Genomic DNA, 27,191 nt, shown 5'->3' with positions numbered 1-27,191 from the left:
AAATGGACAGATTGAGAACAGAAACGTCAAGAGTCCAATAGCAGGCACAGCTGGCTCTGAAACAATTCAGGTTCCTTCAAATCCAATGGCCTTTTTGGAGTCTAGCAGGAAGTCTAGGTGTGCTGAAACAAGCACACGGGTGTTTTCCTATTTATAGGCAAAAAATGGAGAGAGGAGTCAACATTAAATAAGGGGAAATGGAGCTTGTTGCACCACTGCCCACCAGCTCTTAAGAATTTGTAAGTGTGGTGCATTTAGGTAATTTTAGACAGTGGTCTTCATGGTCTCATTGTGTGTAGTTCTTCACTCACTTCAAGATGTAACAAGCCAGCCACGCAGCACTGGGTGGTGGGGAATGATTCCTGCTCAATCTGTTGAGTGTGGCCCTGGCCGTTCACCCAAAAGCCCTGCCCCAATGGCACTGCCATTGTAGTCCTCACCTCCAGGTGATGGACTACAGCTCCCATCATTCCCAGCATAGCCAATAGTCAGGAGCAGAAGTTCAGAAACAGCTACAGGACAGGATGGTGGCAACACCTGGTCTATAGCAAAGCCTAAAAGAAAACCCATTTCTACCATTTACGTAACACAGCAGCATGGCTCCCAAGACCGCCATATGCCATAAAGGATTTTTATGTCAACATCACATAATAATTCTTAGTTTTTCAAATTGAAGCTCAATTTTGTGAGGGTTTTTTAAAAAAACAACAAAAACAAACTAGAAGTCCCATCCTCCTATCTACTAAGAAGTAAGTCCCACTATTTCAGCGGGGCTTAGCTAGTCAAAATTAGTTGACCTTACTTAAATATTGTTGAAATTAATGGAACAAGTCAGTCACAACTTAGGCTGAAGCAAAAGGGAACGGGAACACTTCCCTCTCCACAGGAAATAACGCCTCCCTTTCAGAATTCCCTCCCCGCAGACTGACTTATTTATTTATTAGATCTGTATACCACCCATCAGCAAAAGGCCTCAGGGCGATTCACAAGATAAAAACCACCAGAGAAAAGCACAAATAAATAGTAACAGAAACAACGAAACAATAACCCAGGGCAGAAAGCTTTCATACCTTCAGCATGTTTTGCCCTCACTCTCAATGAGCTTTGCCTCATCATAAAGCCAAATCTGATGCCATAGCAACCTTATACTATTCACAGGATCCCCGACAGGCTGGAAATACTATCTGTAGAAGGCAGATACAGTTTTTTAAACAAGCAAACAAAACAAACAAAACACAACGGTGTCAAAGCAAGTACTGAGGGTTAGTGAACAGCATCTTAAAGTTAAGCAGTCAAGGGAGGGAACTGAACACCTGACCAGGGCCAGCCCTGTCATTAGATAATGTGAGGCAGCTGCTTCAAGGCAGCAAATGCTGGGGGTCAAGGAGTAGCAATGAGGTACTGAAGGATGGAGCCGTGTGTGCTGCACAGTCTGCCCCCAGTTTCCTAAACCAGCTGCTGTTCACAGCTCACTGCCCTGTTGCCAAAACTGAAGTGAGAATTAGCTGACTGTCCAATTGGCTTCTGTACATTTACCGATAGTGGCAGGGGGTATCTTGACCAAAATGCCTTAGGTTGGCCCTCCTCCTGGAAAGGTAAAAGGTAAAGGACCCCTGGACGGTTAAGTCCAGTCAAAGGCGACGATGGGGTGCAGCGCTCATCAGTCGTGCTGGCCACATGACCTGGAAAGGTGTCTGTGGACAAGCTCCTAAAAATAAGCCCCCCCCCCCTTTAACTGACACACACACACACACACACACCCCAACTGCAAACTTTATATTGTTCCACTGACCTGGGTATCACTGGTTTTCTATGGGCATGGTCTAAAAAGCGAAATTGGCCACCTTTATGTTTTTCCTGAGAAAAGAAAGAGAGTTACATTTAAGTCTGTCTGGAAAACCACAGTGAAAAAGATGCTTGCATAAATAAAGATTTTTATTACAGTATTATCTTCTGCTTTAATTTTTTTTTAACAAAAATCACGTCAGAGCATACTTAGTCCAGCACAGTGAAGTGACCACACTGGGCTGCCAAATTAGTTTATCAACATCCTGGGAGTGATTTGGGTGTTATTTATTCCTGCTATGAAGTCAAATGCCGGTGACTTCATCATGCCAAAAGCAGCTGCGTTAAAAGGGGTGGGTGTGGAAGTGTGTAACAGTCTCAACGACAGAGGGAGGAGCTGCTTCAGTACTCTTCGGAAACCACAAGAAAACTCCTCAGAAACATTCACAAAGGCACTCCGCAGCCAGCCCCAGAGCTCCCAGAGCTACCCAAGTCTTTGCTAGAAAGGTATGTACTTCTGCTTCTCTCTGACTTCATAACTTTGTTAACGGTGGAATTTCCCCAAAAGTTTGCTTAGCTCCCAGTTGCAGTTACTGATGAACTTTTCTTTTTCTGTGTTACAAAAATTCTGCTTTATTTAGAAACATTGGAAGCTGTCTCATCCCAAGTTAGACCACGGGTCCATGAAGGTTTTAGACAGGGAGCACTCTACATCTCTACCTGGAGATGGCAGGGATCAAACCGGAGACCTTGCGCATGCAAAGCGGATGCTGTACCACTGTTCCTCAGGGTGTCCCTTTGTTCCCAAAGGGCTTGTTATTTCTACTTACTGCATCACAGTGACAGGTTTTATCAATGAATGCAATTACTTGTTGGGAGTCAACATGCAAACACAGTCCCTTTGCCTCTGACACAATGGATGGGCACACACAGCTGATTTTGATAGTATTAAAATCAGGGTGCCAAGGCAGGACTTGCCAGTGGGTTACATAAATGTCAGAGGCATGGGTCACTAAAGTTACAGTTCTAAACGTGATTGTAAAAGGCAGTGAGGCCCGCTGAACACAGGGGGACTTACTTCTGAGTAAGCATGCACAGGCTTGCTCTGCTAGCTACTAATGGGTCATTGGCTGGTGATGGCAGCCAGTTTCAAGGAGTTGTGGACCCTTCGTGTTTGGGATGATGCATGTAGAATGATGATCTTTAACTGCTGGATCAGGACCCATATGGGTTGTGCCTGCAGCATTGCCAGGACCATTTCCTTTTGTTGTGCTTTTGTTTTTTGTTTTTTCAAATGAGAGAGACAAGAGGAGGAAAACAGAGAGATAAAAGTGTAAAAATAATTGAAATGGCTCCCAAGTTGCAGGCTGCAAAGATGGATCCTAGCTTTGAAAAGGCTGCAGAAGACAGTTATGGTTATGAAAAGAAACAACAGTTATCTGGTTCCTAGTGCAATTGCCTTGTTGTAGGAAATGTGACATAGGGAATAGACATGAGCAGAAATGCCCTAGCGTGCGTAATTGGGAGTAAGTCTCATTGACCTCACTGGAACATAGCTCTGAATAAAAATGCAAAAGAACATGTTATGAAACAAAGTGACAACTAGGTAGAGAACTTTATTTCTCTGTATATGCATACATAAATGTCTCTGGGCTGGTGGACTAATATGTTTTATTAATATATTTGCAAGTTGGCAATAGCACTAGTACATGTGTCTGAGCAGGTGAGCAACTAACTTTCATGAATATATTTGCAAGTTTGTAGTAGTAGCAGCAGTACTACTACTAGTAGTAGATGTGTCTGGGCAGGTGGGCTAATAAATTTTATGGAGTTTGCAGTTGTAGTAGTATTAACGGCAGGGGCAGTAGTAATAGCACTAGAACTCCAGACCATCACTTCATTGTTACCATTTTCCAAGTGAGTATTTGCCTGCAGCATACGTGTTTCGTACAGGGCAGCTGTGTGACAAATTGCAGTGGTGCTTGCTCCCCAATGCAATCTGCAGAAACTGGTCCCACCTGGTCTCAGGACATTAGGTGTTCTGTGAGCTCTCCCCAAGTCCCATTCCTTAACTCATAAAGCCATTTCCGACTTGAGAGGAGAGGGGGTTGCGTGCAGAAATCCTCCCACATCCTCACGCGGGGCTAGCCTTTGCCCCCGCGAGAGTAGGGAATCCCCGGGCGTGTTGGCGACCCGGCCCCCCAATCAGTGGGCCGGGGAGGCGTGGTCTAGCCTATTTAAGGCTAGGCACGCCCGGGGACCACCCTCTTTGCCCCTTCCAGCTGAGCGGGTTTTTTCCCATCCCACCCACCCTTTAGGTTTAGGTTGCTTTGACCTTGCTATGGACTTCGGTTGGTCGCCGCAAGGGGCCTGGTAGGAATTTTTCCAAGTTGGCACTCTTCGAGCCTTTTGGTTTTTTTGCCTACCTCGTAGCAAACGTCACAACTTTTGGTGTTGGCGGTTAGGCATTGGCAGGGGTCAATTGTTATGCAAATGAAGGGGGAAGGAAAAGCCATCACCTTCCCCAAGGCTAAGGGTAGTCCGGTAGAGGACTCCGGGGGGCGTTGCCTTGTCCGAAACCTTGGTAAGTAAGGGCATCCGGCATGCCCCAGAGCGGTGACACCCGCTGGGATCCTAGTTGGCGTACTTCAACAGGACTCCCACGGCTTGTGGACAACCCTTCCCGGTCCCCATGCCGGGTGGTCATTAGGAGCCAATGCCTAAGGCCAATACCTTTCAATTCTGTAATCAATAAAGTTGTGGCCTTTTCATGCCCATTAACCTTAAATACTGTGTCTAGTGTCTTTATTTCACATGGGGGAGGGGACTTGCCACGCAATTCCCCTTCCCTGAATTGCACTTGTGTTGGGACTCCTGTTTCTGAATACAGAAAACTATTGCAATGCTAAGCTATCTCCAAGCAGAGTTTCCCTGCGGTGATGATAGTACCAGACTAGAAGAAGATAGTTCTAGGGAAGGAGATGCTACCCATGTTGATCATACAAGTCACTTGGAATTGGTAATCATCAATATGAGGTCATAAAATTCTCAGTGTGGCTTGCAGGTAGCTGCTCACCTGCAGAAGTGCTAATCTGTAAAGGCCATGAAATGTATGTGCAAAGTAAAGGTAAAGGTAAAGGAACCCCTGACCATTAGGTCCAGTCGTGACTGACTCTGGGGTTGCGGCGCTCATCTCACTTTATTGGCCAAGGGAGCCGGCATACAGCTTCCAGGTCATGTGGCCAGCATGACTAAGCTGCTTCTGGCGAACCAGAGCAGCACACGGAAACACCGTTTACCTTCCCACCGGAGCAGTACCTCTATATCTACTTGTACTTTGATGTGCTTTTGAACTGCTAGGTTGGCAGGAGCAGGGACAGAGCAATGGGAGCTCACCCTGTCGCGGGGATTCGAACTGCCAACCTTCTGATCGGCAAGTCCTAGGCTCTGTGGTTTAACCCACAGCGCCACCCGCGTCCCAAGCAAAGTAGCATTTACTTAAAAGATGAAGAACCTGTGGCACTCCAGATGTTGTTGAACTCCAGCTCCCACCAGCATGGTCAATGGTCAGGATGGTAGGCATTGTAGTCCAACAGAGGGCCACAGTTTCTCTACTCCAATTTTTAATTGCTAGAAGGAAAAACAAAATCAAACAAACAAAAATCCCACACTGATATAAAGAAATGAAAAGAGGGGGACACAGAGCCCATGAGACAAGATGAAGCAACCACCTCAGGCAACAGGGTTCACCGTGGACAGCAGATCCTGATGTCAATCTCTTCTCTGTTCCTGATGTAGATCTTCCCTGCCTCCCATGTTCTTTGGTGGGGAGGCATAATTTTGGAGGTCCGCCTCAGGTACTGAAATGTCTTTGGCTGGCCCGGTGGGGGTGGACATAAATGCCCCATTAAATCTCTAATGCATGTTCAGCTGCAAATAACCTATTAAGCTGCAAATAACCTTTTATGTAAGGGAAAAACTCCTACGTAAAAGCTTCTCTTTCCTGAGGGAATCTGCAGGAAGAAATAGATAGGGTTTGTTTTCCTGGCAGCTTTGTCTTCTATTGGGAGTATGGGAGATGTGCTCAAGCTTGATTACGAAAAGGATCATAGAACAGCAGAGTTAGTCCAACACCCTGAAAAGCAACAATCACAGCTAAAGAATTCCCTGTTTAAAATCCAACCTCTGCTTAAAAACCTCCAGTGGTGGAGAGTTCACCACCTTCCAAGGTGGTCCATTCTACTGGTCCCAACTGGGAGATTCTGGAATCAGACAGTTGGTGAGAAGGACAGTTTCAATTGACCTCAACTCTCACTGGAATATAAGAGACAGCCTTATACCAGGCCAGAACATTGGTACACCTAACTCAACACTGTCTGCATTGATTGGCTGTTGTTCTCCAGGGCTTGAGAAGGGACTTTCATTGTCCTAGTTGAAGATGCCAGGGCAGTGAAGTTAGAAGATTAGGTGGTATCCATCTAAGTCATTCCATCAATGCAAGCATTTCAACTTGCACAACAGAGCAACATTTGTTCTGCGAGTTCCTCCAACTTTCTACAGCAGAAGGCATTGTAGAAGGCATGGTAAAAGTGGAAACTCTTCCATTGATTGAATGAGTTAGCTGGATACTGCTCAGTGTCTGCAAAACATGTGAGATATGGTCCATGCCACTGAGATATGGTCCTTATATTTAGTTATCTCTTCCCAAAGGTTTTATTTTTTTAAGCTGCAAAAACCCACTTTTATTCAAATTTCCAAAAGGTATGTTTTAAACACAAAGGTAATTTTTAAACCACATGGAAACTGTGGACAGGGGTAGGGGAAAAATTGTTTCACTTCACACTTAAAAGCAAAGCTACTTAATTTGCACTTTCCAAACCAATAAATAAATTGAAACACAGCCGTCTTTCGAAATTTCCACGTCGGTAAATTTTGCAGTGCAGGTCTCCAGCCAAGTAGTGTGTATAAAAATGCATATACTAAAATAAAATGTGCATAAAAATAGTAGGGAAATAAAATGTGCATAAAAATAGTAGGAAAATATTAATATACAAAAGTACATTTTATTAGGGGAAATTTCTTTGCAAAAATGTATATAGGGCAAAATTCAATTTTAAAATTTATATCTTGTGAGAAACTTTCATTGAAATGTCAATGAAGAGAGAAAGAGAGAGGATAAAGGGTGGTATATAAACTGAATAAATTGTGTGTGTTCAGTTCTCCTCATTTCTGCATCAGTATGTAATATATATCACAAACGGATGTAAAAATGTGGAGCACTGAATGGTGGAAAAATGAGAAACTGAGAGCAACTGAAATTAACAGATTTGCCCAGTCCTAATGGTGGATGTGTTCTGATTTTGTTAGTTCCCAAAGACTGCTGAGGTACCTGCCATTAGGCCTTGCTTCCACTTCCTGTAGGTGGGCTCACTTGGGCTGTGTTCTTCTTATTTCACTCCCATTTGTATACTACCCATACAAATGTATCCCAGAGCAGTTCACAACGAGAATTTACAAGTACTACAATGCAATTAAACTACTGCATAAAGCAGGGATCAGCAGACTTTTTCAGCAGGGGGCTGGTCCACTGTCCTTCAGACCTTGTGGGGGGCCGGACTATATTTTGGGGGAAAAAATTAAATGAATGAATTCCTATGCCCCACAAATAACCCAGAGATGCATTTTAAATAAAAGCACACATTCTACTCATGTAAAAACACCAGACAGGCCCCACAAATAACCCTCATGTAAAAACATGCTGATTCCCAGACTGTCCGTGGACTGGATTTAGAAGGCGATGGGGCCGGATCCGTCCCCCGGGCTTCAGTTTGCCTACCCATGGCATAAAGCACAGTTAAAATTAAAGCACTTTCCAAAGTCATCACAAGCCTCAGACCACAGAATGGGCAACTGGGTTACTGCCCGTTAAATATAATTTCCTTTCCCCTCCGATCTTAAACGCCTGCAGCAGGAACACTTGACGCAATCAGCAAAAACATGTTTCATAAACACAGGAGGCAAAAAGTGCTGTTTGGAAACCTCAGGTTGTGCCCTGGAAGCCTCTTCTCCTAATTCCAGATGTGAAGATGTAATGATAAGGAAGAGCACTTCCTATGTTCTCAAGTGTGGAAACACCAGCAGGCCTAAGAGCATTCAGTGAAATTAGTGCCAACAAGTCCACTTTAACATCCCAGCAATGCAAGATACAGTGGTACCTCGGGTTAAGAACTTAATTCCTTCTGGAGGTCTGTTCTTAACCTGAAGCACCACTTTAGATAATGGGGCCTCCCGCTGCCGCCGCGCCGCCACAGCACGATTTCTGTTCTCATCCTGAAGCAAAAATCTTAATCTGAGGTACTATTTCTGGGTTAGCAGACTCTGTAACCTGAAGCGTATGTAACCTGAGGTACCACTGTATTGAGACAGGTGGTAGGGATTACGCAAACTCAGGGACATTGTCTCCAGCAAAAGTAGCTAATTCGCTTCAGCTGGCTGATCAATGAGCAGGCTGGGTGCTGCTGAGCTGATTTAGCTCCTTGCTGAGATTAATGATATTGGGGTGAGTGATCTTACAATAATGAGAGCTTCTACCAGGTGTTTCACTCTGTAAAATAATAATAAAAAGTTGGGTTTTCTGAGCCTGGAGGTCAGGGGGAACCCAGAGGTTGAGCAGGGAAAACATGGGAGCAGAATGTTTTGTTATGATGTCATGCAATCGCCTCATGAAAAGTATGTGAATCTAGCATGGTTCACCCCCGTCACCGCCACCCCAAATGGCCAGTTTGGAAGCAGTCAAGTCTCTGCAACATCCAAGAAGTCTCTCCAAAGAAACTTGTTGATGAGACATCTCCATTCCTTTCTCCTCCATGCCAGACAAATCATGTCATGGTGACTTATAGCACTTTCAATCAAATGTTTGCATTCTGGAAGTGAATGCAAATATAATCAGTTATGCTTACAAGTGAGCCAGTCTTTCACCCATCCTAGGTAGCATTCACCAGTGAAAAAAGAAAATCTGCTTTACTTCACTCTTGTGCCCTTAACAGCAGCTTGACATGCAGAAATCATAGAATCATAGAGTTGGAATAGACCACAAGGGCCATCGAGTCCAACCCCCTGCCAAGCAGGAAACACCATCAGAGCACTCCTGACATATGGTTGTCAAGCCTCTGCTTAAAGACCTCCAAAGTAGGAGACTCCACCACACTCCTTGGCAGCAAATTCCACTGTCAAACAGCTCTTACTGTCAGGAAGTTCTTCCGAATGTTTAGGTGGAATCTTCTTTCTTGTAGTTTGGATCCATTGCTCCGTATCCGCTTCTCTGGAGCAGCAGAAAACAACCTTTCTCCCTCCTCTATATGACATCCTTTTATATATTTGAACATGGCTATCATATCACCCCTTCACCTCCTCTTCTCCAGGCTAAACATGCCCAGCTCCCTTAGCCGTTCCTCATAAGGCATCGTTTCCAGGCCTTTGACCATTTTGGTTGCCCTCCTCCGGACATGTTCCAGTTTGTCAGTGTCCTTCTTGAACTGTGGTGCCCAGAACTGGACACAGTACTCCAGGTGAGGTCTGACCAGAGCAGAATACAGTGGCACTATTACTTCCCTTGATCTAGATGCTATATTCCTATTGATGCAGCCCAGAATTGCATTGGCTTTTTTAGCTGCCGCGTCACACTGTTGGCTCATGTCAAGTTTGTGGTCAACCAAGACTCCTAGATCCTTTCACATGTACTGCTCTCAAGCCAGGTGTCACCCATCTTGTATTTGTGCCTCTCATTTTTTTTGCCCAAGTGCAATACTTTACATTTCTCCCTGTTAAAGTTCATCTTGTTTGTTTTGGCCCAGTTCTCTAATCTGTCAAGGTTGTTTTGAAGTGTGATCCTGTCCTCTGGGGTGTTAGCCACCCCTCCCAGTTTGGTGTCATCTGCAAATTTGATCAGGATGCCCTTGAGTCCATCATCCAAGTCGTTGATAAAGATGTTGAATAAGACCGGGCCCAAGACAGAACCCTATGGCACCCCACTAGTCACTCTTCTCCAGGATGAAGAGGAACTATTGATGAGCACCCTTTGGGTTCGGTCAGTCAGCCAGTTACAAATCCACTGAGTGGTAGCATAGTCAAGTCCGCATTTTACCAGCTTCTTTACAAGAATATCATGGGGCACCTTGTCAAATGCCTTGCTGAAATCAAGGTAGGCTACATCCACTGTGTTCCCTTCATCTACCAGGCTTGTAATTCTGTCAAAAAAAGAGATCAGGTTAGTCTGACATGACTTATTTTTCAGAAATCCATGCTGACTATTGGTGATCACAGCATTCCTTTCTAGGTGCTCACAGACTGTTTGCTTAATGATCTGCTCCAGAATCTTCCCTGGTATTGATGCCAGACTGACTGGGCGATAATTATTTGGGTCCTCTCTTTTCCCCTTTTTGAAAATAGGGACAACATTTGCCCTCCTCCAGTCTGCCGGGACTTCGCCTGTTCTCCAGGAATTCTCAAAGATGACTGCCAGTGGTTCTGAGATCACATCTGCCAGTTCTTTTAATACTCTTGGATGCAGTTCATCTGGCCCTGGAGACTTGAATACATCTAAACTAGCCAAGTATTCTTGTACTATCTCCTTAGTTATTCTGGGCTGTGTTTCCTTTGCTGAATCATTTGCTCCAAATTCTTCAGGTCGGGCATTGTTTTCTTTATTGGAGAAGACTGAGGCAAAGAAGGCAGTGAGGAGTGCAGCCCTTTCTGTGTCCCCTGTTTGCATTTCACCATCTTCTCCTCTGAGTGACCCCACTGTTTCTTTGTTCTTCCTTTTGCTACGGACATACCCGTCAGCACAGCACAGGAAGCTTTTAAATGCATGAACATAAACATTCTCACTTGGCAATACAGTGGTACCTCGGGTTACATATGCTTCAGGTTACATATGCTTCAGGTTACAGACTCCGCTAACCCAGCAATAGTACCTCGGGTTAAGAACTTTGCTTCAGGATGAGAACAGAAATCGCGTGGCGGCAGCAGGAGGCCCCATTAGCTAAAGTGGTGCTTCAGGTTAAGAACAGTTTCAGGTTAAGTACAGACCTCCAGAACGAATTAAGTACGTAACCAGAGGTACCACTGTATGTGCACATCAAGGAGCTATTAAAGACACAGGAACAATACAAAAATGGTCAACACCACCCCTTGGCAGATGTATGCAAATACTTTCCCAAATTCCAACTTTAGGCTCTTTGGGGAGTGTGGACTGCTAATGGGAGGCAATGTAATATTATCTGAGTTATAGAACCCAAACCGTTGTCTTGGCTCTTTAGCAGAGAACATTGGGAGTTTTGCTCAGAAAGTTTGTTTTGGAGTTGAGGTGCTTCCAGGGCTGAAGCCTCTGAGCCATAACCAGGCTTCACACCTGTGCAAACCAATGAACGTAACTTTCTGCTTGAGATTACTAATGGGAGCTGAATACAATAGAGACCCTCTGGTTAATGCTGGCCAGTGGAAGATGTCAAAGGACAGACAACATTCTTTCTCTTAGAGACTCTAACAGGCTGGCGTGTGTGACTTTAGGAAGGAAACAAGAGGCAGATGTTTGTTCTGCTTTTTGCCACAAGCTGCATCTCTCTGGCAGAAGAATGCAAGTTGTAACCGGAAAATTCTGCTTCGTCTACCTGACCATTCCATTCTCCACCTCCTGAAGGAGGGTTTTCTATCTCTGGCTTTTAATTTCATGTGATGACTTATCAAGTAGCACTTATTTGGGGAGGGGCAGCCTGCCGCACTGGGGGAAATGCTCACAAAACTGCACTGAGAAGGGGCACGCTCCCTGCCAATTTCAGGCAATAAAGTGGCATAGGTCATATCCTGCAAAAGAGAAAATGATGAGTTCCCCTGAACCTCAGCATAGCTCATTCCGCCTATGAAGCTGGTGATTAGAAGCCTAATATGTGAAGCACGATCCATAGGTTGCTTCACTCTGTTCTGGCACCTCTCAAGTGGGCACCATTGCCATTCTAGGAGAATGAGGGAGGTGTTCATGGTGAGTTCCGGCACCTCTTTTTCTAGAAAAATAGCACTGGTTCTAAGTATTAAAAAACAAAGCCCCAAGTTGCTTTTTTCCATTCTTTTTTACTCAGCTCACTCTTGAAAAACATGCTTTTTAAACCTTCAGAACGGGCCTTTTTATCACGGACTGTTTCTAAAGCATGTTTTACGGTACAAAGCGCTTTACAGTCCTTGTTTCCATTCGGCCTCCTTTACAGGAATGATGCTTTGTATTTACTCCCAATGCAATCAGAGAAGGGGTTTTCCTCAGGAGGAAAGAGGTAACTCTCACTCCTCAACTGCTATGGTCTTGATAATTATCTGTACTTCCTCTTGATTAAAAAAACTGCAGGGTAACTATAGTAGGCCCTGACATTTGAGAAAAAATTGAGACTTAAGGAAAATGGCAGTGGCTTCACTTAGTGTTACATGCAGTCAGGACACACATGTGTGTGTATCTATCTATCTATGAAACTTGAAGCTCATTCCATTCACCAGCTCTTCTGCCACTCCCCCCCCCCCATTAAATCCCAAGAACTTTCCCTTCCTACCCAACTAAGTTCACTTTTCAGCTTCCCAGCCTGATTTCTTCATGCAAATCCAGGATTGTGATGTGGCACTACAAAGCCTCCAATGGGGCATGTGTGATGACAGCCTTACATTTTTATGTATATCAGAAGATATACAAACACACACATTCATTCATTCTCATTTGTATTAGGGCAGGGGTCAAATCCAGCCCTATCAAGTGAAGCCACCAAGTTACCATATTTTTCCGTGTATAAGACTAGGTTTGTTCCCTAAAAAAGAATGTCAAAAATTAGGGGGCATCTTACACTCTGTGCCATCTCCCCCCATTTTCTTAAATCTGAGTCCCCCAAAATAGGGGGCGTCTTATACATGGGGGCGTCTTATAGATGGAAAAATACAGTATATGGCTTCACTAGACGATGAAACAAATATATGGAGGGCAAGGTTATAAGGATGACTATGTACTTCCTGAAGTATCAGAGGCAGCCTGCTGGGGAACAACAGCATGAGAGGGCTGTTGTCTTCCCATCATCTTTGTGGGCTTCCCAGAAGCATCTAGTTGGCCACTGCAGGAAAGAGGATGCTGGGCAGGCCAACAGGGCTCTCCTTATTTCCTTATCCTTGGTATCTGCAAAGTGAGTGAACTACCTCTGCCTTTGGACACTCCCCGCTCCTCCAGACATTAGAAATATATTAAACTGGATGACGTGAAGGGAAGCAAAATGGCAGGCAGACAAGTCCTACAAGTCACAGGGGAAATTGCCCTCTTTGATAAAGATCTCCGGCGCAGACAGACATTTTTCTGGCACGCTGTCAGAAAGGTACGTTATGTGGTCATTTGGATGGCCGCATGATTGTATTGTACAAGAAACCCACTGCCTACAGTATTCAATTTATCTTTTGAGCTAGTTGCATGGCAGCTTCATCAGACGATGCCAGTGGCATCTCTGCAGTTTACTGCTTCTTTCCTGACGCAGGCAAAAACTATTCTGCTTGTTAAAAAGAGATCAGGAATTATTTTCATCAGATGAAGCTGACGTTGCTTTCCATTAGGATCAAGACTGTTTTATTCTTTAAAAAAAACAACCCCAGAAAAGACCCAGGAACATAAACAACCTAGTTTGAGGCATAGGCTCCTTTATTTTTCTTCGAGGTTTCTGAAATCCTTGCTGCAAAATAGTGAATGGTGTTGCATTCTGACCTACAGGCCTTCAACAACCTGATTGTACGATTGCCTTTATACTGAATAAATCCAGTGGTACATGTAGTCCAATATTGTCTACATCAGGACTGCAGAGCCTTCGCAAGCGTGGCCAGTGGCCAGGGATGATGGCAGGTGTTGTCCCACAACACCTGGAAAGCATTGTGCTAAGAAAGGGCAGCTTAGGAGGACTATGAATCTCGTCAACCCTTAAGATTATCTAAACCAGGAATAGGCAAACTCAGCCCTCCAGATGTTTTGGGACTACAATTCCCATCATCCCTGACCACTGGTACTGTTAGCTAGGGATCATGGGAGTTGTAGTCCCAAAACATCTGGAGTGCCGAGTTTGCCTATGCCTGATCCAAACCATGATTCAACATCATGAGAATGAGCCTAGTCTCGCCCCAAGCTCATATGCTTTCCCCTACCCTCTCCCCTGACATGGACATGAGGCCAAGTTTGGGTGCTTTTGTTTCTCTTTTAGATCAACTGCAGCTTGTTGTGTTGTCCAAACATGGACAATGTGGTTAAACCTTAACTACAACTCATCTTCAAACCACTGTTCAACTCACCAAATATGAAAAAGCACAAGCATTTATACATTTACAAGCATAGGAAAGCCTTGTCCATATATAGTTATACTTCCTTCTGCTAGCTTCTACTTTCTTTCTTTTTTAAACATTTTTATTTGGTTTTACAAATATAATTTTATAACAATCCATATCCATATCCATATCCATATATGGAGATTCTCTGAATCTCGAGACTTCCCCCATCCCCTTCATGGGTCCTATTGCCAACATTTGAAACTGCATATTATTCCTTAATCTATATTTTATATCAATCCATTGTCAGGAGCTTGTCCTACACTTCGAGTAGGACCCTGGCAGAGACACATGCCCTACTGGCATGTTCTCTCCCTCCTGGTCAATCGTTTGGGAGTGTCAAAAGCTATCTTCAGCCCGGACATCACAGCGACCAATGCCAACAGACATCGGCACACTTAAGGATCCGCAGAGTCTTCACAGCTTGTGTGACAGACCTCAGCAACTCAGCATTTTGGCTAATCTACTTTATTTACATATAAACACACACGGAGCACTGCAACATGGCTCCCTCTCTCTCTAGCATCAGACAGCAAAGAGAAAAAGAACAAAGGACAATAGTCCCACTTCACAGAACACACTAACACAAACATCCTGTCTCCATCACTTCCCACTTTGTGGAGTCAAAATATACACCGTCATGTGATAGACAAAAATCCCATGACTGCAATCATGGAGCAGGAATTCTAACATCCATATCATCCATAGCATTTGTTACATTACAAATGAGATTAAAATCCTGCTAATGTTTCCATCTGCATGCAATGGTGTCCTAAGTATATTATGAATTTTTCCCATTCTTTTAAAAAGTTTTTGTCCTCTTGGTTCCTGAGCTTTCCAGTCAGCTTTGCCATTTCGGCATAGTCCATCAGCTTAGTTTGCCATTCCTCTCTGGTAGGGACTCTTTCTTCTTTCCATCTCTGGGCTAGTAATATCCGTGGGCTGTTGTCCCATACATAAATAATTCCTAAAAGAAAAGCTTCTGGGGTTTTTTAACAAAAGTTATTTTAAACATTTTTTCATTTCATTATATATCATTTCCCAGAAAGCTTTCATTACCTTACAAAACAATCACATATGATAAAAAGTATCTTCTCTTTTTTACATTTCTAGCAAGTATTTGTACTAGTTCTATACATTCTTGCTAACTTACTAGGAGTCAAATACCACCGGTACATCATTTTCATATAGTTTTCTTTCAGCGTACAACATGTCGTAAATTTCAAATCTGTTTTCCATATCCTTTCCCAGTCTGCCATCTGGATATTATGTCCCAAATCCTTTGCCCAGTGTATCATTACAGATTTAACCTCTTCATCTTTTGTATGCCACTCAAAGAGCAAACTGTACATTTTCGACAACAATTTAATGTTATTTTCTAACCGCTCTTTTTGAAATCTTGATATCTCGTAACTAAAGCCTTTCTGGTTATCCATCTTAAAAATATCATTTAATTGGTGAAACTGTAACCACTCTGTTAATAACTCCCTTATCTCCTCATAACTAGCTAGCTTCTACTTTCTTATCTTTACTGCCTTCCCTCGCCCTTAACCCTTAAAGCAATCGCAACTGCACACATGTTGTTCGGTCCTTTTCTCACAGTTATCTTGCAAACACAATCTTCAAATTCCAACCTTCACTTGCTCATTCTTTCTCACGCCTATTTCAACTTTCTTTAATTCCTTCATAATTTTATTCTTCTACAGTCAAGGCCTGCCACAGCTTTAATGTTTCAACTGCAACATCAGTTCTTATCCACCTAGGACATATGATCCAATTCTGTTTTTCCCCCGTTCAGTGAGTCCCAGATGTTTTCCCCACAGTAGCTATGCTCTGCCTTCCTTATTTTGCCTAAATAATGCTCTTAAGGTTCAATCAGGGCCGGATGTAGGTTTGATGAGGCCCTAAGCTACTGAAGGTAATGGGGCCCTTTATATGTCCAGCTGTCCTTTGTCAACAACAAATTGTCGCTGTTTTTTGTGTTTGAATATATGCTGTATGCTAATTTATGGACCTAATAGGTATCTAAAGCCATTTGCACATAACAAAATATGTATTTTATCAAAGTAATTGTTGAACTGATATACAATTAAGAAGTATATTAATAGTGAAATACAATTAAGAAGAAGTATATTAATAGTGAAATAATTACCAGTGATATTTTAGGGATCAGGCTAGCAGGCAGGGCCCATTACACCACAGGAGCCTACACAACACAAAACACTGTTGTTGTATGTAGGTTTTATTTGTTTTTTATCTTATATTTTGGAAATGTACATCCGGCAGTTTTTTCCTTTAATTTTTTTGGGAGGCCCCCAAGAGAGTGGGGCCCTAAGCTATAGCTTGTTTAGCTTATACGTAAATCTAGCACTGGGTTCAATTCAGTAGCATAGTAACATTTTTGGTATCCCAAGTTCTCTGTGTGTCAGACATGCATGTTGTGGGTCAATAAAGAGGCATCCTAATCAAGTAATAATAGATAAGGCCAGGCTTTTACTGCCAAACTTTATCTGAGTTACTTACTTGATGCTTCCTGTGGCACCATCTTACCTTAGGGATACCTGCTGTGGATTAATCCCCTGGACCAGCCTGAACTATGGGGAAATACACAGCTCCTAGGAATACGTTGCTAAATTGAATGGAATTGGCATGAGAAGATTTGGCCTGTTCTCAGACAGGTATTGGGTAATCTGATCATCAAGATGCTTCCGATTCCTTGTTAACCTTTTGTAAGTGAGGTGGGAGGAAGAAGAGTGATACATCTCACACTGTGGTGTTTATAGTTATATCCACATTACTTAGCCCCCAAAGAATGACCATCAACGAGTGAAAACATGCTGATATCTATCATTCGAAAAGCCCTGTGGCTTCACGTCTGTGCCGGTGGCTGAGAGAAAAGCACAGGCAATGGAGCTGAAAACTTGAAGCACCAAATCATGAGATTGCTCCCAGAAAAATGCACTGAAAGAAAGTCAACAAAATCCATTCCATTCCTATACTGGCTTGATTAGAATGAACAAAATTGCATCGTAGTTTTTTTGAGAAGGTGAGGGGGATCTGATTCCACACCATAATAACACTCGTCAGAAAATAAACAACAGGTAGCATTTAACAGGAAGCCACAGTGCAGCGGCAAAGCTATGCAAGGAATCCAGAGCATGCCTGGTTCAGCCCCTGGCATTTCCAGCTGAAAAGTAGCTGGGAAAGGACTCTGCTCAGTTCCCTGGAGAGCTGCTGCCAGTCAGAGCAGACAGAACTGGGAGAGATGGGTCAGCACAAATCTCCTTTTAAGTTGTAATATTCCAAGCTTGTGATACCACCCTCCCCCAGCTTGCTGTGGCAAAGCATCATAGCAAGTGTGCCAACATCACCTCATTACTCCCACTTCATCCAAAGCTCTTGCACTCCTCTAATACAGTGGTACCTCAGGTTCCATATGCTTCAGGTTCCATATGCTTCAGGTTACATACTCCGCTAACCTAGAAATAGTGCTTCAGGTTAAGAACGTTGCTTCAGGGTAAGAACAGAAATCGGGCTCCGGCGGCGCGGCGGCAGCAGGAGGCCCCATTAGCTAAAGTGGTGCTTCAGGTTAAGAACAGTTTCAGGTTAAGTACGGACTTCCGGAACGAATTAAGCACTTAACCCGAGGTACCACTGTAAATTTAACCTCCTCCTCCCTCTAGCCTGCTATTTGCCCTGGAAAGGAGGCTATTGTGGGTGCAAGTAGCAGATTTCTTCTTGGCTTTATAGCAGCTTAGGTGGTAACTTCTTAGGGGAAATGGCAAGAGGGGAAAGGGATATCCATTTTCTCCTCTGTTATGGTCTTATTTCAGAATTGGGGTGACCTTTTGCTGTTACTCCTTTAAAAAAAAAAAATCAATGTAACTACTATCAGATATATCCCATAATGTCCAGTGTGGCCTGAATGCTTTGATCAGTTTTTAAATCTTGCTTCCTTTCTGGTGATCCGGGCCCAAAAAAATTGTAGGTGGACAGAAAGAAATCCCCTCCACAGTTAGCTGATGCCAGGAAGTGCAGCGTATTGATGGGCTGAGCTGCCGTCGGCACGCAATTGTGCACTGACCTTTGCCTCCCCCACAACAGCTTTCAGAACTGTTGTGATGATAAATGGGACTCCCATATGGCTAGGCATGGCTCCAGGAAACAAAAAACAAACAGAACAGTGAGGCGAAGCCTGTTAGTTACATACAGACTGGATCTGTGCTAGCAAGGTCTGTGAAGGCACAATGAAAGGCATGCATGCAGCCTTTAAGGAACTACTAGGATTAAACCTTTATATGTCTGTTGCCTTTGTCCATGGAGTTTTCTTGGCAGGGATACTGGAGTGGCTTGCCCGTTCCTGCTCCAGGTGGATCACGTTTGGTCAAAACTCTCCACTATGACCTGTCCATCTTACGACAAGGTTGGGGACCTTTGGCCCTCCAGATGTTGCTGAACTACAACTCCCATCAGCCCCAGCAAGCATGGCCAATGATCAGGGATGACGGGACGAGGAGCTGCGCGAGGAGGTGAAACTGGCCTGATTTAAATACTCAAGAAGTGGACCAGAGTGAGACCTACAGGCTCAGTCTGGTCCACCCCCAGAGGCAGAGCCAGTCAGGTAGCCCTCCCACAATTGGCCAGTTTGGGGGCAGGCCGCAATCCATTTCCCCGGGAAGCGTGAGGATCATTTTAAGTGTCACGCCATCCCACAATGCCGGGTCGGTTAAGCAGACATCTGAACAAGACTTTATCTGTCAGTTTGATTCCATGGGACTACTGGATAAGGGTCACAGAGACATTCTTTTCATGCAACCCTCTAGTTTTATTGGGATTCTTTGCTAAATATTTATAAGAACATCATAAGAGCCTTGCAGGATGAGGCCAAGTGACACTTAGCCCGACATCCTGCTTTCAGAGTGGCCAGCCAAATGCCTCCGAGAAGCCCACAAGCAGAATTTGTCATTCCCAGATGGAGATACTGTGGGTACCGCATAGCTATCTTGGCAAGCAGCCATCTCCTTATCCTCCATGAATCTGTCTAACCCCCTCCTATAGGCATCCATAGGTGCCAACTCCCAGGAGCCCAGCTCATTCCCCACCTCCTAATGGACAGAACGATGAGGGGGCAGAGAAGGCTGAGCAAAGAGTGAGGAAGCAGCCTCCAGCCAGTGGCAGCAACAGTAGGAAAAAGAGGAGTCCGGGCGTGTCTTCAACAGTCAACGGTTCCTCCTCCTGCTGCTGTCACATAAGGGAAAGATGGGAGAAGCATCCACTGGCCGGTGGCACTGGCAGGAGGAGAAGGAGGCCGAGGGCAAGAGAAGATGAGCTGTTGGCCATTTAAGCTGCACTCCTGCCATGTTCAACTCCACCACCTTGCTATGGTTCTGCCTGTCGCTGTATTCTGGGCCGATGAGGAATTTATCCTTCAGACTAATTGAGCCTGTCTGTGGGTTTTGCCCTCCTCATAGTAATTGTCGCAACTTGGGCAGATTAGGCATTGGGTAGAGCCTTAGTCATGATCAGAGGGGAAGTTGTAGGCCTCTGCCTGTCCCTCCAAGGGAACGGGGTATCCTGTTGAAGGGACCCAGGAGAAGGTGCTTCTGTCCAATCGCCCAGGCAGGTGCTAGGGCCACAGCGTCCTGGCGATCCTGGTGAGGTCGCTCCTATTTGTTGTATGTCGTAGGACCTTCTTCCCTCAGAATCAACCCCATTGGAAACATCCAGCAAGCGGGTTGGTTGATTTGGGATACACCCAATGCCTGGGGATAAACCCCTTTCATCTGTAATCAATAAAATGGTGGCCTAATTTGAACCTGGGAGATCAGTGTGTTTTGCTCATTGGAAGGACAGATCGTGAAGCTGAGGCTACAATACTTTGGCCACCTCATGAGAAGAGAAGACTCCCTGGAAAAGACCCTGATGTTGGGAAAGATGGGGGGCACAAGAAGAAGGGGACGACAGAGGATGAGATGGTTGGACTGTGTTCTTGAAGCTACCAGCATGAGTTTGACCAAGCTGCGGGAGGCAGTGGAAGACAGGAGGTCCTGGCGTGCTCTGGTCCATGGGGTCACGAAGAGTCGGACATGACTAAATGACTAAACAACAACAACAATTTGAACCGTAGAACGTTGTCTTGTGTGGTCTTGTCAGGGCGGCGGGCCCTCGGCACCTGGGCACGCAAAACTTGTTACTACAAGCAGCCAGTAACTGCCCCTGCCAAACGGTTGAAAGGACAGGCTTTTTATAGACTCACTACACTTAAATGATGTAATGGCAGGAACACTCCACTTAACATTGTCGGCAGCTTTTTTTGGTTGCCCTGAACAAAACTAACCTCACAACTCAGCTGGAGTTGAGTAAACATACAGGGGTTAGACTGGGAGTCCTTCCCTGTCAGCTTGTTTTGTTTTGCTTTTTTATATTCTAACTGCTTCTTTTGGGGTTGTGTTTGTCAATTTTAATATAAACACATACAGGGAAAAGGCATAATGACACGAGAGAAGACAAGTATTGAATGAGAAAAGCAATATCTGTTTGCTGGTGTGCGAACTGGTTACTCCTTAATTAACTTCAGCCATCCTCATGTTGAAACAACAGATAATAGAAACTGAGAGGTGATTTGTCATCTATATTAGTAACAAAATGGAGCACATGTGGTTAATCCTATACTTCTGAATTAAAAACTCATTCTTGGGGCACCAATCCTTATATTCCCAAAACCTTGGGTTGTATCCCATGTACATGAATGTTCAATTGGCGCAAGGATTTCTGCTTGTGCAACAAGATGTTGTCCCCTCCTCTTCTCCCCCCACATGTCCCCTCAATCTGTTGCCCCAACTCTCTGGAGCAGATTTAGGGAGGGAGAGAGCATGGGGGAGGGAGAGATCCAGGGGAAGAGGAAGGAGGCGGTGGGGGCAGTCTGACCTGAGTGTCATAACTGAGAGGGGTGACATTTGGTGTGCCACTTTGCCAGCATCCTTCCCCCCTTCCCCCTTCTTTTTGACAGCTCAGAGGAGGCTTGGGAGTCACGGGGGGCGGCGCACTGTTGCCCCCTGCTCCTGGGCTGCTTCCGGGGGGAAGCCTCCCCCGAGCTGTCAAAAGGAAGAGGGAAGGAGCGTCTCCACCCCCATTCTTCTGCCCGGACACTGAGGTCCAGCGCCGAGGGCCTTCTGGTGGTTCCCTCGCTGCGAGAAGCCAAGTTACAGGGAACCAGGCAAAGGGCCTTCTCAGTAGTGGCACCCACCCTGTGGAACGCCCTCTCATCAGATGTCAAAGAGAAAAACTACCAGACTTTTAGAAGACACCTGAAGGCAGCCCTGTTTAGGGAAGCTTTTAATGTTTAATAGACTATAGTATTTTAATATTCTGTTGAAAGCCGCCCAGAGTGGCTGGGGAAACCCAGCCAGATGGGTGGGGTATAAATTAAATAATAATAATAATAATAATAATGATGATGATGATGATGATGATGATGATGGAAGGTTGCTGGCAAAGCGGTGCGGCTCCCTCTCACTCCACCACACATGGGCGGCTCTCTCTGCCCCTATGGGTGTCTTGCCCCCGGGACGCTTCCCACAGCGTCACCCTTGGATGCTCCCCCCCCCCGTCCCCATGGTCCCGCCCCTGGGTGCACAGCGGCTAGCTCCACCTCTGGAGAGACCACCATTATGCAAGCGGAAATCTTTGCACTGAACCCAACACACTTTGCACACAAATAAGCTATCGGGTATCTTAGGGGAACCCCGAGGTGTGCAGAAGAACTAAAGGCATTAGGGGAGAAAATCCCTCAGCTACCAAAAACATTCCAGTGAAGAGTTTTCAGTTGTCTGTGCAGGAACGTCCAGGCAAACCTGCCCTTTTCCAGAATGCTGGACTGTATCCCACGCCCAGTTCTTGGTATATTTAGTGTGTGAAAGCATCCTGCCATTACGTGGTCGATGCAGTTGCGCTGCGTGGAACTGTCAAAGGAGTCTCCTTCCATTTCCTTTGTCCTTGTTATGTTGCCATAAATAGGTGAGAGAGGAGAGCATCTCGTGCACACGACAGCTGTCTTTGTTTTGCTACTAATAAATTTGTCCACTATTAGTTGCCCCCAAATCAATAGAGATTGCGTGCAATGTGTTTCTTTGGCTTTAGTTTTAGTAAGCAGCATTTTTTTTTAAAAAAAAAGTATGTGCCGCTTAGTTTTATGTACTGTTTAAAAATCCACAAAGTTTTTCCAGTTACCAAAAGGAATTAAATTGAAATATTTGACTAGGAGAAAAAAAAGTGTGGAGGGGGGGTGTTGCAAGCTGCTGGGACTGTTTACATGCTTGGGTAAATCTGTTTGTTTTAGGAGGAGACAAGATGCAAAGGGATCCTGGGATCCTGTGCATTTAATATTTGTGCAGAAGACAGAATTTCAGCAGGTGAAACTTGTCAAATAAGGGCAAGGAATGCTGCAATTATTGTACTTCTCTCTTCCATGCAATAATGAACAGCAGCAGAGTAACCCTGCATGCTTTGCATCTGTCCTCTCTGGTTTCTTTTATAGCCTGTGTGATTCCCTAAAACCTCTCTCTGCCTGCCAGTTTTTAACTGTCTGCTCGTACTTTCTTTTCTGTCTGGTTAATGGCAGAGACAGACTTATATCGACAATCAGTTCAAGGTGCTGTTAACACCCTTTGATACCACTTTTTAAGGCACATGTGACTGCAGCATGGTAGCAAATAGGAACTTGCTTTACTATTTTGACCAGGAGCACTTTTCCGGAGTGAGAGTGCAACCCAAAATCGTGGCACCCAAAATGGCTGCAGTGATCCTTTGTGAAAAAACAGGATGTCCCATTTTTTTTCTGGGGCACTTTGCAGGTATGAAATTATTTAGATTGTCAGCTCTGGGCAGCTGTGAAGTGGAGAGACTTCTAAATGCCACAATCGAAGGCGCAAACCAGAAGTCCATTGGAAAGGAATTATGTGGCTTTGGGGCCACCATCAATAAGGTCCTGCCCATTTTGTGCTCCAACCTAACTGATGGTGGGCACTCAAGAAGAGCATATGGGCAGGATTAAATGGGTGAAGTTGGCCCACTACTAATCTGGACCCCAGCTTAAGGCCAGAACTCTGAATTGCACCCAAAATTGGGCACAAAACTTGGTTGCCTGCTATTCACTTTTCCTGGCAATGCCTCTCTCTTTCCAGCTTCTGGGAAAGGAAGTGCCCTCAAGGCCACTTAACATTCTCCCACCTAAAGCAAGCATCCGGGGGATGTTTCACTCCCCAAAAGAAGGAAGAAGTAGTGACAGCATTGTTAGCTAAATGGCTGTAGCACAGCAGCTTTTGATTCACAGCTATGTGCAAGCGTGCCTTCCTAAAAATGGTGTCTTCCGTATGTTTTGTTCTACAAATCCCATCTAGAGACATATCTAGGGTCCCTTGTGCCCTTGGCAAGGAGCTGTAGTGCTGCCCTCCCCCTGGAAAAAAAATCACTTTACCACACATCTTTACCATAATAAATTATAATAATTGTTGTTTAGTCGTTTAGTCATGTCCGACTCTTCGTGACCCCATGGACCAGAGCACGCCACGCACTCCTGTCTTCCACTGCCTCCCGCAGTTTGGTCAAACTCATATTGGTAGCTTCGAGAACACTGTCCAACCATCTCGTCCTCTGTCGTCCCCTTCTCCTTGTGCCCTCCATCTTTCCCAACATCAGGGTCTTTTCCAGGGAGTCTTCTCTTCTCATGAGGTGGCCAAAGTATTGGAGCCTCAGCTTCAGGATCTGTCCTTCCAGTGAGCACTCAGCGCTGATTTCCTTCAGAATGGATAGGTTTGATCTTCTTGCAGCCCATGGGACTCTCAAGAGTCTCCTCCAGCACCATAATTCAAAAGCATCAATTCTTCGGTGATCAGCCTTCTTGATGGTCCAGCTCTCACATAAAGAAGGCTGATTAGTATAATAATAATGCATTTTTATTTATACCCCGCCCTTCTCGGTTCAGAAAATTGGGTTCAGGGCGGCTAACAACAAATTTAAAACACTTAACTGATGCAACAGAAAACAGCATAAAATACAGTATAAAACATGAATAACAATAAATTCAGAATTCAAAAATCAATTTAGGGGGGAAATCCATCCAATAAACATTAGATAATCACCAGGGCTAGCTAGCTAAATTAGTCCTATTTGGGCCAGTGAGGAGACCAGGGGAGAATTAACTGTGGGATCCCAGAGCGGGTAATCTTCATAAAAAGGGGAGGGGAGAGAAAGAAGGGGAGTAAAAGATCAGGCTACGTTCAAATTGAAAGCCACTTCTCCTGTGTTTGATTTCGTTGTGGTAGTGGTGGTGTGTCACCACACATCATACACCCCATTAGTCTCATAAGTGATTTTTGTGCCTTGCCCCGCCCCCCAGGCCTGTTTCTCCCACCCCTCAGTTAACCGCTGCTTCCATCAGCCCCAGCCAGCCTGCTTAGGGAAGGCCATTGCAGTACATTTAAAAAGGTTGTCTCAAGGCTTGTTCACAGTGTTCTCTTTTTGATAGATGCCTGTCCCTTTCCGACATTGACTGCTGGCTGGGAGTGTGTCACCTATGCACAACACATTGTCGTGTGGGGACCTAGCCTACAAACCCTGATCAATCTCAAATGTCTCGGCGCTAGCAGTCCTGCAACAAAATGCATCTTTCATCTTAGCAGCAGTTTTTCATCTTTTTAATGAGCTGCCCAGCCTGGCTGTAACCCAACACTTTCCTCAATCTGTTCTGATGGGGTCCCCTAGCCTTCCACAGCAGATTGGGGGTAGTGCAAGGTGTCTGCAGCGGTGTGTGTGTGTGTGGAGGACTCCTGTTGCACTGGTGGAAATCCTTGCACTGGCTTCTGCTAGTTGATTATGCACCCCCAAAGCCAGCTTGGTGTAGTGATTAAGAGAGGTAGTCTCGTAATCTGGTGAACCGGGTTCGCTTCCCGCTCCTCCACATGCAGCTGCTGGGTGACCTTGGGCCAGTCACACTTCTTTGAAGTCTCTCAGCCTCACACACCTCACAAAGTGTTTGTTGTGGGGGAGGAAGGGAAAGGAGAATGTTAGCCGCTTTGAGACTCCTTAGGGCAGTGCTAAAGTGGGATATCAAGTCCAAACTCTTCTTCTCCTCTTCTTCAAAAATCTGGCCCTTGGTTTTTAATTGCATATTGAGCTTCTGCATTTTGCACCAAAGACTGGTCTAAATTTACCTCCTTGTTTTCCAGCCCCCACGTGGACCACTGTCATGGCCGAAAACAACACAGCTCTTTATGGTGTCACAACTGCCTGGAACTCTGGGATGAGCCAGTCTGCTTGGCACAACACGACAAACAACTCCTCCTGCGGCTGGCCGCAAGAATGGAACTGGCTGCTCACAATCCAGCCAGTGTTCCTCTGGTTTCTTGCCACGGTGGGAATTGTGGAGAACATCTTTATCCTCAGTGTCTTTTGCTTCCACAAGAGCCGCTGCACGGTGGCCGAAGTTTACTTGGCAAACTTAGCAGCCGCTGACCTCCTCCTCCTCTGTGGTTTGCCTTTCTGGGCAATCACGATAAGCAGTAACTTCCACTGGGTGTTTGGGCTGCCCCTCTGCAAAGCCGTCAATGCCATCGTTTCTATGAACTTCTACTCCAGCATTTACTTCCTGGTGATGGTGAGCATTGATCGCTACCTGGCCTTGGTGAAAACAATGTCTCTGGGACGCCTGCGCCGGCCTTCTTGTGCAAAGTGGAACTGCCTCGCCATTTGGGTCTCTGCGCTGTTCTTGAGCTCTCCTGCTCTCCTCTTTAGATCGTTGGAATATGACGAAGTAAACAATGTCACCGCCTGCATTCTGGAGTATCCATCAGTTGTGCAATGGACAGTGATCACAAACACCTTGCTGAACACAGTGGGCTTTGTGATGCCTCTCTGCGTCATAACCTACTGCACAGCGCAAATCATCCATGCTTTACAAAACAGCACATTTCAAAAGATCAGAGCTATCCAGACAGAGAAAAAAGCCACTGCCTTGGTTCTCTTCGTCCTTCTTCTCTTCGTTGTCTGCTGGCTTCCTTTCCAGATCACCACGTTCTTGGATACGTTGATTCGCACTGGGGTTATTCTTGATTGTGGGGCTGAACAAGCCAATGACGTGGCTAGCCAGATCGCCGCCTACTGCAGCTTCAGCAACAGCTGCCTTAACCCAATTCTGTTTGTCCTGGTAGGCAAACACTTCCGAAGGAAATCGAAGGAGGTCTACTGTGGAATGCTCCAGAGAAGACCTAGCGCAGCACCATCCATCCAGACAGTGACAACCCTGGAAACTCTCCGAACATCCTTTTCAGTCGAAAACCACCGGAAAAAGTCTGCTGTTAATTTGCGATAGCGCCACTTGCTTGTTACCATAAGGAAAAAACACACATAAAGTGTTGAATGTAGCAGGCTTAAGCAGAGGGTTTGATATGATGCCCACATTGGATTAATTGGTGGATTAATTCATTGCTGATGAAACTTTGGAGAAAACAGATATCAGCTGTAAAGTTTGCATTGACCACCTGCTCCAGCCAACAAATAAATGCTATTTTTATTTCTAGGACTGAAATCTGTATACATATACATTTGCAGTTCCAGGAGCGATCTGTCTTGGGCCTTTTTCTGTCATTTGAACTTGTGCAATTGCTCAAGCTAAGGGAGTGATTTCGGTGTGTCATTGATCCAAATCTTGGTCCTTGGTGCTATCCTGCTTCTCTTGGTACCTACACTATTCAGATCTGCAACACAGAGACCTCATTCAGATGAGATATTTGTTCAGGGAAAAATATGCATGGCTTTTATTGGAATGAGATTCTAGGCCTCATCCAAAGAACAGCACCCCATTGCTCCTGGCTGGGAAAGTTATACACAGCAAAAAACCCTGGAAGTGTGTCTTGGTGCAAAGTTAGGACATTCTGTCCTCATGCACCCCATGCTTTTGTCCTGGGACATTTGCACATTTGTGCCATGGACACGGCAGCCATTGACTGCTGCAGGAGTGGGGGCACGTG

General features: G+C 45.1%; 1 protein-coding gene and 1 long non-coding RNA gene across 2 annotated transcripts; one reads left to right on the top strand and one right to left on the bottom strand.

Moving 5' to 3' along the window:
- Window positions 1-1,107: 1,107 nt before the first annotated feature.
- On the bottom strand, window positions 1,108-2,067 carry LOC310709865. The gene is made up of 3 exons (XR_014527691.1): window positions 1,996-2,067; window positions 1,793-1,857; window positions 1,108-1,184 (listed from the first exon to the last, which is right to left on the bottom strand). It is a non-coding gene; the product is annotated as an uncharacterized lncRNA (long non-coding RNA).
- Window positions 2,068-2,168: 101 nt separating this feature from the next.
- Window positions 2,169-26,777, top strand: BDKRB2 (bradykinin receptor B2). Its single transcript, XM_083503216.1, has 2 exons — window positions 2,169-2,292; window positions 25,392-26,777. The coding sequence occupies exon 2, from the start codon at window positions 25,412-25,414 to the stop codon at window positions 26,531-26,533; it is 1,122 nt and encodes a 373-aa protein (XP_083359342.1). The 5' UTR covers window positions 2,169-2,292; window positions 25,392-25,411; the 3' UTR covers window positions 26,534-26,777.
- Window positions 26,778-27,191: the final 414 nt, after the last annotated feature.

This window comes from Podarcis liolepis (genome assembly GCF_965112155.1).
Source record: "Podarcis liolepis genome assembly, chromosome: 1".
Lineage (NCBI taxonomy): Eukaryota > Metazoa > Chordata > Lepidosauria > Squamata > Lacertidae > Podarcis > Podarcis liolepis.
Note: the sequence above shows the minus strand (reverse complement) of the source record. Positions and strands in the feature narration are given on the sequence as shown.

Excerpts from the sequence above, each read along its gene's own strand:
- BDKRB2 (XM_083503216.1), top strand. The coding sequence starts at position 25,412 with ATGGCCGAAAACAACACAGCTCTTTATGGTGTCACAACTGCCTGGAAC.